This window comes from Rhinopithecus bieti, unplaced genomic scaffold, assembly GCF_001698545.2.
Source record: "Rhinopithecus bieti isolate Rb0 unplaced genomic scaffold, ASM169854v2 scaffold_16234, whole genome shotgun sequence".
NCBI lineage: Eukaryota > Metazoa > Chordata > Mammalia > Primates > Cercopithecidae > Rhinopithecus > Rhinopithecus bieti.
Genome location: NW_016808946.1, coordinates 2,268,682 through 2,285,806, shown reverse-complemented (window position 1 = coordinate 2,285,806; position 17,125 = coordinate 2,268,682). Strand labels below are relative to the sequence as shown.

The following is a 17,125-nucleotide window of genomic DNA, read 5'->3' as shown; positions in this document are numbered from 1 at the left end:
GGGCCAGGACACCGTATACACAAGAGAAATAGACTTGGGTCTTAGTCGCATTCCCCCTGGGTCACGCCCCTCCTCCACCCAGGGCGGCTACAGTCACGAACCTGACAGGTCCTTCTAGTCCAGGCTTTTTACCTGGACTATTTGACCACACATAAACCCAGGAACAACATATGGCATTGCTGTGAGGTTTGAAAATTCATCCCAATGTCATTCTGCAGTCTGCTTTGTTCACATTTGCAGGGGACCAACGTTAGTAGGAGGTCTGCTTTATCAGCTGTAACTGCTGCACTGTGCTCCATACGATGAATGGACCGTGGCTTACTGGTCCACTCCCTGTAATGAATACTCCCTATAATGAATGGACTGTGGCTCACTGCACCGTACTCCATACGATGAATGGACCGTGGCTTACTGGTCCATACTCCCTACAATGAAGTCCGTCTCCTGACAGCAAGGCTGTTTCCAGTTTCTTACAACCGCAGCTGCTCCGCAGCCCTCTGCCCAGAGCACAGCCCCTTCCTCACAGCAGCCTTCCTCCCTGGCCCAGAGGCCTGTGTCCCCTTCTTTCAGAGCTCTTGCCTCTGTCTGTAATCCTTCAGGTGTGAAGACTCCTAGGTTGAGAGAGCAGGCTCCCAAGGTCATCACTGCAGCCCCGTCTGCTCGGCACCAGGCAGGTACTAAGCCTCTTTTGATTGACAGATGGACACCAGAATGGTGGCGGTTGTGCACTAGGCCTCGACCCTGTGCCAGAGACAAGCCAGGATGGCCTGGGAAAGTCCTGGCACTTCGGGGCCAGGGGCAGAAGAGCAAGCTGTGAACCGCCAGACCTGTCCGTGGGGTGGGCCCAGGCCCTGGGGAACTTCTGGATGTGTCAGCCCAAGTCAGCGGTGACCAGACACAGGGGCTGCCAGGAAGAGGTCGCCCCTGCCTCCTAACCTAGCATTGTCACTGGCCCGAGGAGCAAGTCCACTGCTAACAACTTCACCATCACTGAGGGAGCCCTCCTCACGCCAGGCACCTTACACCTGGAGCAGGCACCAACCCTTTCTAGAAGACACTGAAGGCATGCAGCTAGTAAGTGGCAGAGCAAGATTCTAAACAGTGCCTGCGTCATCTGGTTCAGAGAAACGGATGCCCACACACCACACCCACCAGTTTCTCTCTCTGCTGTGGCCTCTGCTAGGCCAGAGTCAGGCACAAGCCCAGCTCAGCCAACGCGCATGCCCGTTTCCTCCCGCCATGACAGATTGGGGCAGCCTAGTGCAGGCTCCACCTGGGAACTGGCAGGAGAAATCTTCCCAGGAACAAGGCCAGGCCCCAGCCCAGCCAGGAGATTGAAAGTGGCTCAAAACACAGCCCATCTATAGAATTCCCCAAACTTTAATGCTGTGGCTCCGAAAAGGGAGGCTGGAGGCTGTGGTGGGTCACAGTGTTGCTGACGCCTCTGACCTCCAGCCCTGCATCCCTAGCCACCATGTGACCAGGCAGTGAGAAGCACGGGGCCTCACTCCCATGCCAGACCGCTCCTGGAGCTGAGCAGGACCTGAAGCTCTCAGGGCTTCCACCGAAGCCTGACAAACTCGGGGGAGGCCTCAGGGGGCATCAGTGGTCCTTAAAGGCCTGAGCCTGCCACACTCAGGCAGGACTCAGCTGGGGGCCTCTGTGGTGCGGTAGGAGGTGAAGAGAGACCATGGTTCCAGCCTGGGAACCAGTGGGTGCCCTGAAGGGAGGGGAGGCCTCAGGGAGTTTGGGACAGGAGTGTGCAAGGCACTGGGTGGCCCATAGGGGCTCCTGGCCTCTCAGGGCACTTGGTTCAGGTAACCCCTGAGCTGGAGATACATTCCATCTTAGGTCCAAGAGATGGAGGTCAGGAGCATCCCTAGAACGACCTCCCAGGCACAAGGAAGGCCTGGGGCGGGGCCGGGCACAGTGTGGCTGGCTTCAGTATCCTCGGGCATCTTGACCCCTGCCCTCTGGGACTGCAAAGGGATCTGCGGGCGCCTCGGCTGAGTCAATCGTCTGGTAGGCACTACGGTCCTGAGAAGGTCCAAGGAAACCTGCGTGGCAGGGGACATGGCGGGAAAGAAAAATGAAGGGTGAGAAGTCGGAATGTTCGGCTGAGTCCAACCCAAGACCCACCCCCGCCACCCTCGGGCTGGGCATCCTGACATCATGCAAATTTTTATTGTCCCCACTTTACAGATGGGGAAATTGTGGGTCAAAGAGATGAACTGACTTGCCCAAGATCACACAGCTCGAAGCTGATGATGCTGGGATCCACGCCTAGGCAGCCGATCCAAAGCCAGGCTCCTGGCCCCTGTGCCATGGGCTTCCCCAGGCAGCGAGTGCTCAGGAACCTGGGCAGAGAGACGCCAGCCCCGGGCCCACGCAGTCCTCTCCAGCTCCCCTCCCAGGTACAAGGATACCATATTACCATATCCAGATGGCCTCAGAGGCTGGGGCTGGGTCCAAGGCAGGGCTCCGAGTACCCCAATGCCTCACTCCCACCCCTACTCTGTACATTCATCCTGAGACCCTGAACAAGTCCCAAGGGATGTGGGCCTCAGTTTCCTCATCTGTCTAATGGGAGAAACATTCTGGCGCCCCTCACCTGGGGCAGGTCCAGGCAGTGCTGACGTCAGCCACTGTGGGCAGCCCCAGGCCATTCCTACCCTCGACCAGCTGGTGGCAGTCACAGGCCACCTAGGGCATCTCTTCTCAGGAGTGAAAGGTAGAAGGCCACACCCCACCACCTCCCTCCACTCCTCTCAAAGAGAGAGAGAAAGGAAGAGAGAGAGGTGTCAGAGAGCAGGAAAATGGCTCGGCCACCAGCAGAAGGGGTACAGGAGTTCAGAGAGGGCGTGGGAGAGGGCAGGTGTAAGGCTGGGCGAGTGGGGAGGGGCCAGTGGGCAGGGAAAGTACTCCCTGTTCAGGGCTGTCTTCGCTGAGGCTCCCACAGCCTACACTGGCGCGGGCTCTCCCTTGGCCACCTAGCACAGTCTCTGCCTCAAGAGAGGGAAGACCCCACATGGCAGGAAATGGGGTTCCAGTGATGGGCCCCGGTGGGAACAGAAAGGAGACCTGTAGGTGCCTGTGGCCCTCAGAATGGAGACAGCCCAGGGCTGTCCCTGGGAACTAAATGATACCCCAAGCTGTGCCTGTGCTCTGGGCTGAGAGAAGGGCCCAGCCTCAGCTTCACAGCAGAAGGTCACGGCAGACCAGGACAACCAGAGGACCCCTGGGCTCCTGCAGCAGAGACTAGGAGCTTGGACCCGTCCAGCCTGGTACAGAGCGCCCATGCCACGCTCTCCCTGCACCTTAAGCCCTGGCCCCATGGGGCAAGGCTGGCTCACTGAGGGAGAGGCTGGGGGCCAGGCAAGGGAGAGACAAGAGTGGGGAGCTGGCTGGAGGTAGTGGCCTCACCAGTGTGGACCAGGAGCTCACCCCCGCGCTCCCGGTACATGTGGTAGACGAAGCAGCAGGAGAGCGGCTTGAGCAGCAAGCTGAGGATGGCCATGCCCGCGCCAAAGCGGCCCGTGTCCGTGAGGCTGGTCCGCGGGTAGAAGATGCTGATGTGCACGATATCCAGGAAGATGGTGGCCAGCAAGCCACCCAGAAACTGCAAGACACACCACACTGATGAGCACAGCACCCCCGCCGGCCCTGTGGCTCCCCCACCATATACCGGATGGGAAGCTGTTTCGTGCCCTACTGCGTCCTTGAGTTTTGCTGGAAAACAGATCAAGCAAGCAGGCAGGACCCCGTTGGGAAGCTGCTGGCTGAGACTGCAGTCTGGGGGCAGGGACGCCGGGGGTCCAGGTCTCGGTTCCACCAGAGCCTCCCTCCCCACCCATTTCCCGTCACCTCCAAGGCCATGACGGGCACAAGATTTGGCTCTAGAACCGCCATAGAGGAAGGTTCCTTGGAGTGCACCCAGTCTGTCTCCAACACAAAGAAAATCCCTTTTCAGTCATCCTGAGGCCCTGGACTTGGCTTGAAGAGCCCGTGTGGGAGCGCTCACTGCCCCACGTGCTGACAAGCTCCCCCTGTGGGAGGTTTTGGTAGGGCAGGGTCACCTCTACTTCCTAAAATGTGGAGTGCCCCCTTGGCCGGGTCTCCCAGCCATAGCCCCTCCCCTAAAAGAGAGCCCCAGAGGCAGGTTACAGGGGATGTTCTGCTGCTTTGGCGAAGTGGCTAATCTGAGGCACCTGTGGGACCCACCCCATGGCTTTCCTCGGGGAGATAATGGCAGACTTGGGGTTCTCCAAGCCAGACAAGAGCAGCAGGCTGGGCTCCTGAAGACAGGCATGGGCCGGAGCCCAGGAGGCTGACGAACAAGGCTTTAGACAATGGGAAGTGGCAGCCCAAGGAAGAGGGGGAAGATTGGGACGGGATGGAGTGGCAGAACCAGGCTGTGTTTCACCCTGTGCTGCGGCCCCCTACCCTGCCGCCTCTCCCCCACCCTGGCTCACCATGCTTATGGCGTCGATGGAGTCCCGCTGAGCCACAGCCCACACACCCAAGGCCAGGATAGTGAAGTTGGCCCAGGGATAGGAGCCCGAGAATACAATGCAGCCCCTGTAGGAAGAGGTAGCTCAGTCCTGTCAGGCGGCCACCACCCCACAGGTCACCTCCCTCCTGCTCCGGGGTCTCAGGGCCTCCTCCCAGAACACACCATAGTCTCTGAGGCCACTCGGCTGTGCCAGCAAATCCTATGGGCTCTGCCTCCCACTCAGACCCTGGATCTGGCTGTGTCCCTGTAGATCCAAAGCACCTCCCTCTCCTGCCAGATGACAGCCGCAGCCACCCTGTGCCAGTGTCCTGACTGCCACTCTATTCTCTAGACAGCAACCCATAATGTAGTCAGATGCTGTCACTCATCTGCTAAAAATCCTCCAACAGTTTTCTATCCCATTTAGAATAAAATGCAGACTCTTCACCAGGACCTAAGGGGCCCGTGGGATCCCGGACACAGCCCCGCCCTTGCTGACCTCCCAGCCACTGCCCTGTGTGGCGGGCGCCCTCTACCCTGACACCTGGCCCTCCTTTTGTCATTCAGTGGCAACTTGAATGTTCACCCTGAGACTCCTTCCCTCACCCATCAGTGCTAAGTACAACCTTGTCATTTTCCTAACACAAGCCCCGCCCTATTATCTTTTTTAGGGTATTGCTACTAACTGACATTGTTGACTTACTTGTTTGCTTGTCAATCCAATCAAAATCATAGTGAACACAGATCACTTGCTAGTACCTGGCATGGTTCTAACTGCTTTAAATTAACTAATTTATGTGCATTTATATTAACAACCCTAGGAAGGCAGTATTACTGTTATCCTTAGAGATAAGGAAACTGAGGCACAGAGAGGTTAAGTAACTTGCCCAAGGTCACACAGCTGCTGAGCAGTGGGGCTGGGATTTGGAGTCTGGCTGGAGAGGCCATGCTCTTGCTCACCCTGCTGTGCTGCAAAGACGACTCAGGAGGACAGGGACCAAGTCTACCTCGTTTATTACCAATGCTTCCTAGATTTATAGGACATTCACTGAAGGGTAACATGCAGAAGACATTTACAAGGCAGGTGTGAAGTGCCATTTGGTTCAATACGTCTTTGAATAAACCATCTTATCTTTTGCTTTTAAGAAAGCAGGTGCCTGGGTCCCAGCCCAGAATCACCAACTCAGAATCTTGGGGAAGTGTGACTAAGAAATCTGTATTTTTGGCCCTGCTTCTCAAGGTCATGAACCATGATGGCTACTGTTCATATTACTCACAGCCGTTGCCCTGTGCACTGCACTTCGAAGTTTACAAAGTGCACATGTGAGCTCAGGGGTTTCCAGTCTTGGTTTGGCAGAGAAATGTCTCCAGAAGCTCAACAGATTAAAAGAGATGGTAAAGGTGAAAATCAAGCTGCAATGCTGAGGCCTCACTGCGGGGCAGGCCCTGGGGAGCTCTGATGAGCACTCTTCCTCGTCTCCCTCCCAGCTCCTGCAGGGTGTGCAATCCTTATGTCTATTGTGCAGATGACCTGAGAGGCAGAGCTGTTTGGCCCAAAGTGACCTGGCTAAAACATGGCAGAACCAGGACCTGACCCGGCTGACACAGACCCTGAGACCGCAGGAGACACGGAGATACCCACAGAGTCACTTACCAGGTTGTCAGCAGCCAGTGACCTAGGAGAATCACCTGTGGTACGACAAGGTGGGGAGAAGAGGTCTGTGAACATGACCACCACAGGGGCAGGAAAGCATCGGGTGCAGAAAACACAGGAGGCCCTCGCACCTGGCACCTCTGAGGGCCTCAGAAATGTCTGTTGAAAAGACAAACCAGCAACTGCAGGTGGCCCAGGAGTGACGGAGGAGGAAGAAAGCAGGCCAGGTCAGGGAGGGGCCGCTTCATGCCTTTACTGACACCCACGCCCCTTCCAAGAGTCAGAGGCATGTGAACCAGAGCAACTCCATCTTGAATAGGAGCTGGGTAAAATAAGGCTGAGACCTAGTGGGCCGCATTCCCAGATGGTGAAGGCATTCTAAGTCACAGGATGAGATAGGAGGTCAGCACAAGGTGCGGGTCATAAAGACCTTGCTGACAAAACGGGTTACAGTAAAGAAGCTGGCTAAAACCCACCCAAATCAAGATGACCACAAGAGTAAACTCTGGTCGTCCTCACTGCTACACTTCCACCAGCGTCATGACAGTTTACAACTGCCATGGCAACGTCACAAAGTTACCCTTTATGGTCTAAAAAGGGGAGGCATGAAGAATCCACCCCTAGGTTAGCGTATTATCAAGAAATAACTATAAAAATGGGCAACCGGGCTGGGCGTGGTGGCTCACGCCTGTAATCCCAGCACTTTGGGAGGCTGAGGCGGGTGGATCACCTGAGGTCAAGAGTTCAGGACCAGCCCGGCCAACATGGTGAAACCCTGTCTCTACCAAAAAATACAAAAATTAGCCAGGCATGGTGGTGTGCGCCTGTAATCCCAGCTACTCAGGAGGCTGAGACAGAAGAATTGCTTGAACCTGGGAGATGGAGGTTGCAGTGAGCCGATATTGTGCCACTGCACTCCAGCCTGGGGGACAAGAGCGAAACTCCATCTCAAAGATAAACAAACAAACAAACAAATTAATTAAAAAATAAAAGGGCAAGCAGCAGCCCTCAGGGATGCTCTGCCTATGGAGCAGCCATTCTTTTATTCTTTTACTTTCTTAATAAACTTGCTTTCACTCTACTCTATGGACTCGCCCTGAATTCTTTCTTGTGCGAGATCCAAGAACCCTCTCTTGGGGTCTGGATCAGGACCCCTTTCCTGTAACACAAGGGCGGGAGGCTCCTTTGTGGAATGCAGGGAGTCTGCTCTGAAATCAGAAGAGGCAGAGTGGTGGGGGTGGGGGCTCACATGAGGGTGATTTCTTGGGACACTGGAGCTGGGGCATTGTGCAGGGACAGAGGGGAAAGCAGCTGCTGTGGCTGGAGAAAGCCAGCAAAGGGAGGGTGGCTGGGGACAGGTAGGGGGGCCTGAGGGCCTTGGGAAGGAGCGTGGGCTTCATGCCAAGTGCAATGAGGGACACCACTGAGACTTTTCTACAGGGAGATAGCTCAGTATGCCCTATGGTAAGGAAAAACAACAACAACAAAAATCCCTCTGGCTATTTTCTGGATTTCTGCAATATTCTACTTTTTTCTTTTTTAATTTTGAGACAAGGTCTTGCTCTGTGGGTCAGGCTGGAGTTCAGTGGCACCATCACAGCTCACTGCAGCCTCGAACTCCTGGGCTTAAGTGATCTTCCTGCTTCAGCCTCCCCAGTAGCTGGACTACAAGTGTGCACCACCACGCCCAGCAATTTTTTTTTTTTTTTTTTTTTTTGTAGAGACGAGGTCTCCCTATGTTAACTAGGCTAGTCTCAAATTCCTGGGCTCAAGCAATCCACCCACCTTGGTCTCCCAAAGTGCTGGGATTATAGGCAGGAGCCACTGCACCTGACTCCAATATTTTACCCTTTTTAATGCCCTCTATGTCCTTAAAATAACAGCCTCCTCTCTTGGAACTGGTCTCTACTCCAGGATATCAACAAGGCCCTGACTGGAAAGCACATAAAAAAAGGGCAGATGGGCCTGGGCTAGTGGCTCATGCCTGTAATCCCAGCACTTTGGGAGGCCAAGGCAGGCAGATCACCTGAGGTCAGGAGTTCGAGACCAGCCTGGCCAACATGGTGAAACCCCATCTCTACTAAAAATACAGAAATTAGCTAGGCATGGTGGTGGGCACCTGTAATCCCAGCTACTCCAGAAGTTGAGGCATGAAAATTGCTTGAACCTGGGAGGCAGAGGTTGCAGGGAGCCCAGATCAGGCCACTGCATTCCAGCCTGGGCAACAGAGTGAGACTCCATCTCAAAAAAAAAAAAGAAAAGCAGATGCCTCGGGAGGGCAGGCAGCTGCAGCAAGAGCTTCCAAAGAGAAGGGACCCGGGTTGAGCACAAAGTATGAGCGGGGCTCAGCCAAGCAAAGGTGGGGCCGAGCCCCAGGCCCTGCGTGGGTGGCGGTGAGCATGGAGATGTTTGAGGTGGGGGTGGGGTGGCACAGAGATTTTTGGGAGGCCGGAAGCCCCAAATTGGAAGCTTCAACAGGCCTGGTGGTCAATGAGGGCCCTAGAAGAAGCTTACTCAAGGGATCGAGGGGTCAGGCTGGGAGAGACGCCACCTGCCTGGGGCAGAGGCAGTGGGCTGGCCCAGACATGGGCAAGGTTTGGAAGAAGGCCGGGGTTTCCAGCCTGGGTGGAAAGGCAGAAGGAGCCCTCACCACCTGCAAAAAAGAACTCCGGGCCGGCTCTGGTGGCTCATGCCTGTAATCCCAACACGTTAGGAGGACTCCGGGCCGGCTCCCGTGGCTCACGCCTGTAATCCCAACACGTTAGGAGGCTGAGGGGGAAGACTGCTAGAGCCCAGGAGTTTGAGAACAACCTGGCCAACAAAGTAAGACCCCATCTCTACAAAAAATCAAAAAATTAGCCAGCCAGGCATGGTGGAGTATGCCTATAGTCCCAGCTACTTGGGAGGCTGAGGTGGGAGAATCACTTGAGCCAGTGAGGTCGAGTAAGTAGTGAGTGAAGATCGTGCCACTGCTCTACAGCCTGGGGGACAGAGGAAGGAAGGAAGGAAGGAAGGAAGGGAGGGAGGGAGGGGAAGGAAAATGGGAAGGGGAAGGGGAAGGGAAGGGGAAGGGAAGGGGAAGGGAAAGGAAGGAAAGAAGGGAAAGAAAGGAAAGAGGGAAAGAAAGAAAAGAAAGTAAGACAAACTCACTCTGGCAGAGGAGAAAAAAACATTTCTAGAAGAGTTACTCTTGACCACACACCAACTATGTGCCAGGCCCTATGCCAACCGTCTCACATGACCTTATCTGGACCTCACAGCAGCCTCTGGAACAGATACTATTATTCCCATTTCACAGATGAGAAAACAAGACTCAGAGATAAATTATGTTGAACAAGACTCCACAGGTAGCAAGTGGCAAACTGGAATGAAATTTCAAACTCGCCTCCAAAACCAGTGCACTCAACCTCCCCGCTGGGGGCGCGGGCCTTCAGCTGGGAACGGTGTGGGCTTGTGAGAAAGGTTCACACATGGGGGCAGATGGAAGCCAGAGCTGGAGGCTGAGCTACTTCACCTTCACCTCCAGGACCGGGGCCAGAGTGAACCACAAGGCGCCTGGCTCTGTGGCCCAAAAGAAATTCCTCTCCCAGCTCCAAAAGACTAGGAAAATAATTCTGTAAGGACCGATGCACAGAACTTTAAGAAGATCTCGAGACTCTGACCAGGCTGAGTAGTGTGTTTACAGGAGGCGAGCTCTAGAAGGAACCCTTGCCATCACCTCACCTACCTTCGTCTACTATTGGGCACTCCCTACGTGCTAGGTGCCATTCTAAGTGCTTTCTGTATATAAAAGCACTAAATCCTCTGAGGTCTTATTATCCCCATTTTACAGCTGAGAAAACTGAGGTTCGGAAGGAAGTCACTTGCCCAAGGTCACAGAGCAGGCCAATGGCAGAGCCAGGACTCAGACCCACACTGTGTTGTCCAGCCATCAGGCCTCTCCCCATTACAAAGATGGGGAAACTGAGGCGGGAAGGTATAGTTTTCCATGGATTTCAATTCCCAGGGGCTTGAAGTGATCAAATGGTGTTAAGTTTCTTAAACATTTAGTGTCACCCAGCATCACTGGCACCTGCTTTTCATCCACCCTGGGGAGTCAGAGGTGTGCAGAGAAGACTTGGAGCTGCACTCTCAGGACTGACATTGCTAACCAGGTCCTCTGCCCTAGCAATGGAGGTGCAGTGAACCCTCATCCTGAAGGAAAGCTATAGCAAACTAAAGGGCACCTGATTGAACAGCAGGGAGGCTGGGAGGGTGGGGAGGTCAGGGGCTTCTCTGAGGAAGGGATGGAGGAGGCAGAAGGGGAAGAAGAGCATTTTGAGCAGGAGAGACGGCACCCACACAGGCTCTGTGGCAGAAGGGGGGCATGGAACTTTCTGGAAACTGAACAGAATCCAGTGTGGCTGGAGTGGAAGGTGAGGGGAGTGGAGGAGGGAGGGACGGGAAGTTGGGGGCAGGCAGGGCTGGGCATGAGGATGATTCTTATCTTCAGAGCTAACTGCTGTCTCCTCTATCTGATAGTAAACCCTGGACCATAGACAGAAAGGAACTCACTCAGGGCCACACCACACAGTCAGCCACAGTGGTCCCAACATCCAGCTTTTGGATTTAAAGAAGACACCGAGGAAAGAGACAGAGGGGAGGTAGCTCCCATCGCCCCTTTCCTCCCCAAAATCGACACCTAACTCTTCCCACTCTGGGCTTGTTTTGGAATGATCTTCATTTTCAATGCTCTGGCTCCTATGCCTAGACTGTGCACACAAAAGGTCTTTAGTAAATGGGCCCTGCAGAGCCCTGGATTATTCTGGAGAGAATGCAGTTAGCATGAAAGGCTGAGTCCTACGGGGGCCGCTGATCTGCAGGGCACCCCAAGGGTCATGCTTACAACCTGTGAGATAAAGACCTTCCAGCGCTGGAAGGACCTGTAGTACACAGTGGGCACCCAGCTGGGTCCACACCTCTGCCATCTCTGCTAGGGAAGAAAACAATGTAACCTGGAAATACTGCAGATCCTTGGAACACACACAGTCCCCTCTGTGTGACGTCACTTTGGTTTGATAAACATGAAGAAAGTTAGCACCATGTGCTTCTCTTAAGTCCCTGGGAAAAGAAATGTCCAGAAGCCTAATCCTCCCCTGCCTCAGTTTCCTCATCTTTGTAACAGAAGGACACCCAGAGAGGCCTTCATGTGCAGGAAAGCTCCAGGGAGAAACTGAGCCAAACGGGCCCTGCCCTTCCTGGCAGCCCAGGGAAAGAGGGGCCAGTAACTGTCGGGACAAAAGCACTGTCTTCTGGCCCTGGGGGAGCTTCCTGGTAGCCAAAGAGACACAGGTTTCTCAGGTACTGCCTGAAAGAGGAGCTGGAAGCAGGGGAGGGACCTGAGCTAAATGGGTGGCAGGGCCAGGACCTTTCCCAGTTGAGCAGGAAAGACGGACCTGAGCCCCTGGACTCTCACTACAGTGCTCAGCCCAGGGGAGGCCGCCCAGCTTTCCCAGACAGGGGTCCATGGGCCAAGGCAGCAGAGGGTCCCAGGATGCTATGTTGGAACAGAAGACCTGGGTGCTGGTCCACGCACCAAGGCCTCAGGCTCCCTTCTGCGAAATGGAGGCAGTACCCATTTGTCCAATGGGGTGCCTCAACTGCCAGAGACAAGCATCTATCTGGACGGTCACTGTAAGTATCCGTTTACTAACTGTTAAATACCTCTGTGGGACAGGGATCCTGTATCGTCAACAAGAGCAGCAACTCCTGCTACTGACAAGCACCTGCCTCCCATGCGTCTAACCTGCGCTGCACCTAACTCATGTCATCCGTGTAACTGTATGGGGTAGAACTGAGGCTCTGAGAGATTAAGTAAATTGGCCCATATTCATAAAGCTTACAAACAACAAAGCCCAGACACAAATGTCAGAATCGATCTATCTAGCCGGAGGTTTGTCTGTTTTATGAAACAGAGTCTTGCTCTGTCGCCCAGGCTGGGAGTGCAGTGGTGCGATCTCAACTCACATAAACCTCTGTCTCCCAGGTTCAAGTGATCCTCGGGCCTCAGGCTCCTGAGTAGCTGGGACTACAGGCGAGCACCACCACACCTGGCTAATTTTTGTACTTTTAGTAGAGGTGGGGTTACATCATGTTGGCCAGGCTGGTCTCGAACTCCTGACCTCAAGTGATCCACCTGCCTGGGTCTCTCAAAGTGCTGGGATTACAGGCGTGAGCCACCGCACCTGGCCCAGCCTGAATTTGTAGCCCTAATTCTAGACTACCTCCTGGACCATGGGATCCATCATCCTAGGAGGTAGGGACTGTATTTATCTTCTTTTTACAAGGAAGAAATTGATACTGAGAGAGTTCAGAAACCTACTTAAGGTCACACAGAAACCTACTCAAGACCTTGAATGCAGACCTGCCTACCCGCAAAGTCTGTGTTCTGTCCACTGTGCTACACCGTCAGGATCTCGAAGAGCCGTAGAGGGCGGATGGAAATGAGGAAGTCTAACCTGGAGAAGGAAAGGTTGAAGAGAAACCAACTGGGCATGAAGACCAAGACTTCAACCCTTTGTTTGCCACTAGAGGACCCATGGCGGGGTAGGACTTTCCAGATATGGAACATACGCCTACCAGTCCTGTGCAAACACTTGGTGGCCCGTTACATGCGCTAGTGAGATCCCCCAGGGTGGCCGGGGCCCCAGGACACCAGTCAGGGCTGCCACAGATGGGAGGCAGAGTCGTGCAGCGGTTAACTTCGTGGGTGCTGGAGGCAAACAGGTGGATCTGATCCTGGCTCCATGACTTTAGAACCTAATGACCTTGGGCAAGTCACCTGACCTCTCAGAACAGCTGTTTGCTCTTCTGTAAAGCAGGGCAATAATGCCTTATTCAGTGTTGTTGTGTGGATCCAGTGGTACAGGGAGGTGGAGAGGTGTGGAAAGCGCTCCACACAGTGCCTGTCAGGAAGTCAGCCCTGCATCCCTCATTACTGAGTTCATTATTGAGTTTTTAACCCTAATGCTATACTACCTACTAGACCAATGGATCCTCCTCCCAAGGTCCTCTTCCCACGAGACCTCTGAACCCAAGTCCAGTCCTTTCTAAGCTCATCACAATGTCATTCTTTTTCTTTCTTTCTTTCTTTTTTTTTTTGAGACGGAGTCTCGCTCTGTCGCCCAGGCTGGAGTGCAGTGGCACGATCTCAGCTTGCTGCAAGCTATGCCTTCCGGGTTCAGGCCATTCTCCTGCCTCAGCCACCTGAGTAGCTGGGACTACAGGTGCCCACCACCATGCCCGGCTCATTTTGTTTTTGTATTTTTAGTAGAGACGGGGTTTCACCGTGTTAGCCAGGATGGTCTTGATCTCCTGACCTCGTGATCGGCCCACCTCGGCCTCCCAAAGTGCTGGGCTTACAGGAGTGAGCCACCACACCTGGCCCACAACGTCATTCTTACATGGACGAGGCTCAGTCAGGGGCTGCCCTTTGTGCAAAGGGCCTAGGGCAGCTGTTTCTTCTCACCTGGCACCACTGCCCACTCTGGTTGAGCTGGGCAGAAGCGGACACTCAGCCCTTGCCCAAGGAATATACAAAATGAGGGAGTGCAGGCCGCAGGGAGCAGTTCCCCACCTCCTGAAGGGCTCTGATCTCGGAACATCCCCTAAGTGCCTGCAAGCAAGGAGTCAACGGCTGCTCTCCACAGGATGGCCAGATTCAGCAAACAAAAATACAGAACACCCAGTTAATTTCCAATATGAGATCATGAATAATTTGTTAACATGTTCCACATACTGCCTGAGACTTACTGTCTGAAATTCAAATTCACCTGGATCTCCTGTACCTGACCTGGCAACCCTGACCCCTCAGGGCCACCCAGCACTTAGTTTTCTCTGACTGGTAGCGGCTAACACCCTTGGAGAGGGCGGATCTTGTTTGCCAAGTCAAGGGGAGGACCAGCCTTTTCATCCTGGCTGAGCTGCCCAGCATAGCTCATACCTGTGGGTGCTCTTAGCCTGTCAGGCCTAAAAAGTTGCTCAAAAAAGCCCCTAAGAGACTAAGCCTTCCCAAAAGACAGAAACAGCCAAGGTTAAAGTCAGCCCTAACTAAGCTGGTACCCCAGAAAGGACCTGGCCCTGGAGTCTGAGCCCTATGGGTTCAAATTGTGATACTGCCCCTTACTCCCTGTGGGACCTTGGCAACTTACCTGGTCTAAGCTGAAGTTTGCTATCTGTAAAAAGATGACCACATCAGCTTTCTCATAAGGTTGCCTTGATTATATAACCTGGCACACCACAGAAGCCCATAAATGAGAGCTCTATCCCTCCCACGGCCCTCACCTGATCCTCTCTCAGCAATTATTTTAAGCAAATCCCTCATCAGAGAAAAGGCAGTTGGTGTTAACCCCACATTGCCTGGAATAGAGTAGGTACGGATACCAACACACTTCGGTTGCTGTCACGTAAATTTCTTTCCAGCTGAACGTTCCACCCAAGCCCATTCCCCCTGCTCCAGCCATGTCTCCCCACTACCGTTGACTGGAAGCTTCAGGAAGGTTTGCTGAAGCAAGTATGACTAAGAACGGAAAGGGGCCCATGGCAAGTCAGCACAGATGTTGTGTAATAATAAAGTGTATTAAGCCATTGTTTTGTAACCATCTATCTCTCAGGTTCCTTTACTGCCAGACACCAACAGGGAGCTAAATGCTTTGTCATTTATGAGTAAGAGGACATTCCTAGATATTGCCTCAAAGGAGGCTGCACTAAGACCCAAAATGGCCGGTTTGGTCCAAGGTCCACACCTTCCTGACCAAAGCTAAAGCCCCTAGCCCCTCTAATGCAAACGGAGCCCAGACACGTGGGCGGCGGGGCTGGGTGGGGAAAAAAAGAAGAACAGCCGCTGGCACCCAGACCCGCTGGCACCGTTCCTGTGTGAAGACACCACAGGAAGCCCTGCAAGGTTTTCCCCAGTGCACAAAATTGGGGTTTTCTGCTTTTAAGTACTTTCTGTGGGAGTTTGTGCTTCTTAATTATGAAATAAGGGCGCTGGACGTGTAAACTTTATAAAACCAATTGCTTGGGAACATCTGATTTCCTGAACCCGACTTAGCAAATAAGGAGGCTCCTGGGACGGTGCTGGGACCCGGGGGCAGGCCCAGTCCCTGATCCCGCGCGGGGGAGGTGAGCCGCCTCCAAGCCCCTCCCGCGCGCCTTCCTCCTCCTCCAGGGGAATTCTGGGCGTGCAGGCAACAGCAATCCTGGGACCAGCGCTGCCTGCTGGAGGGTCTGAGTCCGGGAAGGGGCGGCCCTTGCCCTCCCCTGCCACCTCCAACGGCCCCTCTGCGTCGCCCTGCTGGCCTGTGCCTGAGTCACTCTCCCAGCTGTGGCCTGCCTGCCCACCTCCTTCTTGCGTCGGGTCTGTACCTTCCCTTCCTCCCTCCCATCCCTCTTTCCCCCAAACTCCCGGTCCTCCCACCTTCCTGGAAAATGCAAATGTCCCACCACCTCCCGCAAAGGGGACCCCCATCCCCAGCCCGTTGCCACCTTCAGGTTCACAGCAGGAAGCTCCATCCCGACCCAGGCCGAGGGCACCTGCGCGGCAGCCGCGGGGGCTCCTGGGCTCCGAACTCGGGGAACAAACTTGCCCGGCCCCGCCCCGCCCCGCCCCGCCCTTTGCGGGGACTCCAACCCCAGCGCCGATCCGGACCACGTGAAGCGGGCTGGAGCGGGTCACGTGACCGTCGCTCGGTTGCTAGGAGACGGCGTCAGCAGGCGCGCCTTCCGCCAAGCTCCAGGCTCCCGCCACCGCCCAGGCAGTACCTGGGGGCCTCTGGCAAAAGTCGGAGTTTCTGTTGCCCAGGGCGTATCCTGCCTGGCTAATACTCCAGGAAGCGGGCTGTTGGGGCTGCCTGCAGCCAGGACAACTGGGGGACCGTCCAAGCGCAAAGTGCTGATGTGACAACAGCTTGTGTCTGGTCCTTGGGGGCACCCTCTCTCCTTCCCATTTCCCTATGTAACCATTTACATAGTAGGTAACTATTTAGGATACCTACCTCATATGATCCTTGTGAGGAGTAAATGAGCTAACCGCTGTTGCTAAAGAAAACGTTAGGCCGGGCGCGGTGGCTCAAGCCTGTAATCCCAGCACTTTGGGAGGCCGAGGCGGGCGGATCACGAGGTCAGGAGATCGAGACCCTCCTCGCTAACACGGTGAAACCCCGTCTCTACTAAAATACAAAAAACTAGCCGGGCATGGTGGCGGCGCCTGCAGTCCCAGCTACTCGGAGGCTGAGGCGGGAGAATGGCGGGAACCCGGGAGGCGGAGCTTGCAGTGAGCTGAGATCCGGCCACTGCACTCCAGCCTGGGCGACACAGCGAGACTCCGTCTCAAAAAAAAAAAAAAAAAAAAAAACGTTATTGGGACAGTTGTTAAACCAGTACTGTTCAAGATTCGCTGTAGGGTTATTGCGGTGGAGTGAGAGTTTGGGCTCAACACTGAATACAACAAGGACCAAGGAGGGATTTATAGCCAAAGTGCAGAGTGAGGGAGCCAGGGATGGAAGATTCCTAGGAGGAGACATCAAGGAAGGGGGAGTTGTTGCTAACTTAGCAGGACTCTTGCTGAAACTGGTTTATGCAGGCTCAGGCCCAGCAAGGACAGGAAGACACAGAGGTCCAAAGTCAAGGCCTAGTAAAGCTGAGGACTCAGAGGAGCCTAACTACGGTTTGGTCTAGGAGAGAACAGTGCCTGGCACTTAGTAAATGGGCAGGACACACGAGCTATTGTTACTATCAACACAAGAGGAGGCTGGGCGCAGTGGCTTACCCCTGTTATCCCAGCACTTTGGGAGGCCCAGGCGGGTGGATCACCTGAACTCGGGAGTTCGAGACCAGCCTGGCCAACACGGTGAAACCCCATCTCTACTAAAAATACCAAAATTAGCAGGGTGTGGGGGTGCATACCTGCAGTCCCAGCTACTCAGGAGGCTCAGCCACGA

General features: G+C 54.5%; 1 protein-coding gene across 4 annotated transcripts; it reads right to left on the bottom strand.

Annotated features, from left to right (window-relative positions):
- Nucleotides 1-1,360: 1,360 nt before the first annotated feature.
- On the bottom strand, nucleotides 1,361-15,818 carry AGTRAP (angiotensin II receptor associated protein). 4 transcript variants are annotated; one of them, XM_017887981.1, is made up of 6 exons: nucleotides 15,672-15,793; nucleotides 6,147-6,181; nucleotides 5,770-5,866; nucleotides 4,473-4,578; nucleotides 3,445-3,619; nucleotides 1,361-2,057 (listed from the first exon to the last, which is right to left on the bottom strand). In XM_017887981.1, exons 1-6 carry the CDS (start codon nucleotides 15,696-15,698, stop codon nucleotides 2,030-2,032), a joined length of 468 nt encoding a protein of 155 aa, XP_017743470.1. In that variant the 5' UTR covers nucleotides 15,699-15,793; the 3' UTR covers nucleotides 1,361-2,029. The 4 variants fall into 4 exon arrangements, with proteins under 4 accessions (XP_017743470.1, XP_017743467.1, XP_017743469.1 ...); XM_017887978.1 differs by lacking the exon at nucleotides 5,770-5,866 and having other exon boundaries at nucleotides 3,424-3,619; nucleotides 15,672-15,818; XM_017887980.1 differs by lacking the exon at nucleotides 5,770-5,866 and having other exon boundaries at nucleotides 15,672-15,818.
- Between the last annotated feature and the right edge of the window lie 1,307 nt (nucleotides 15,819-17,125).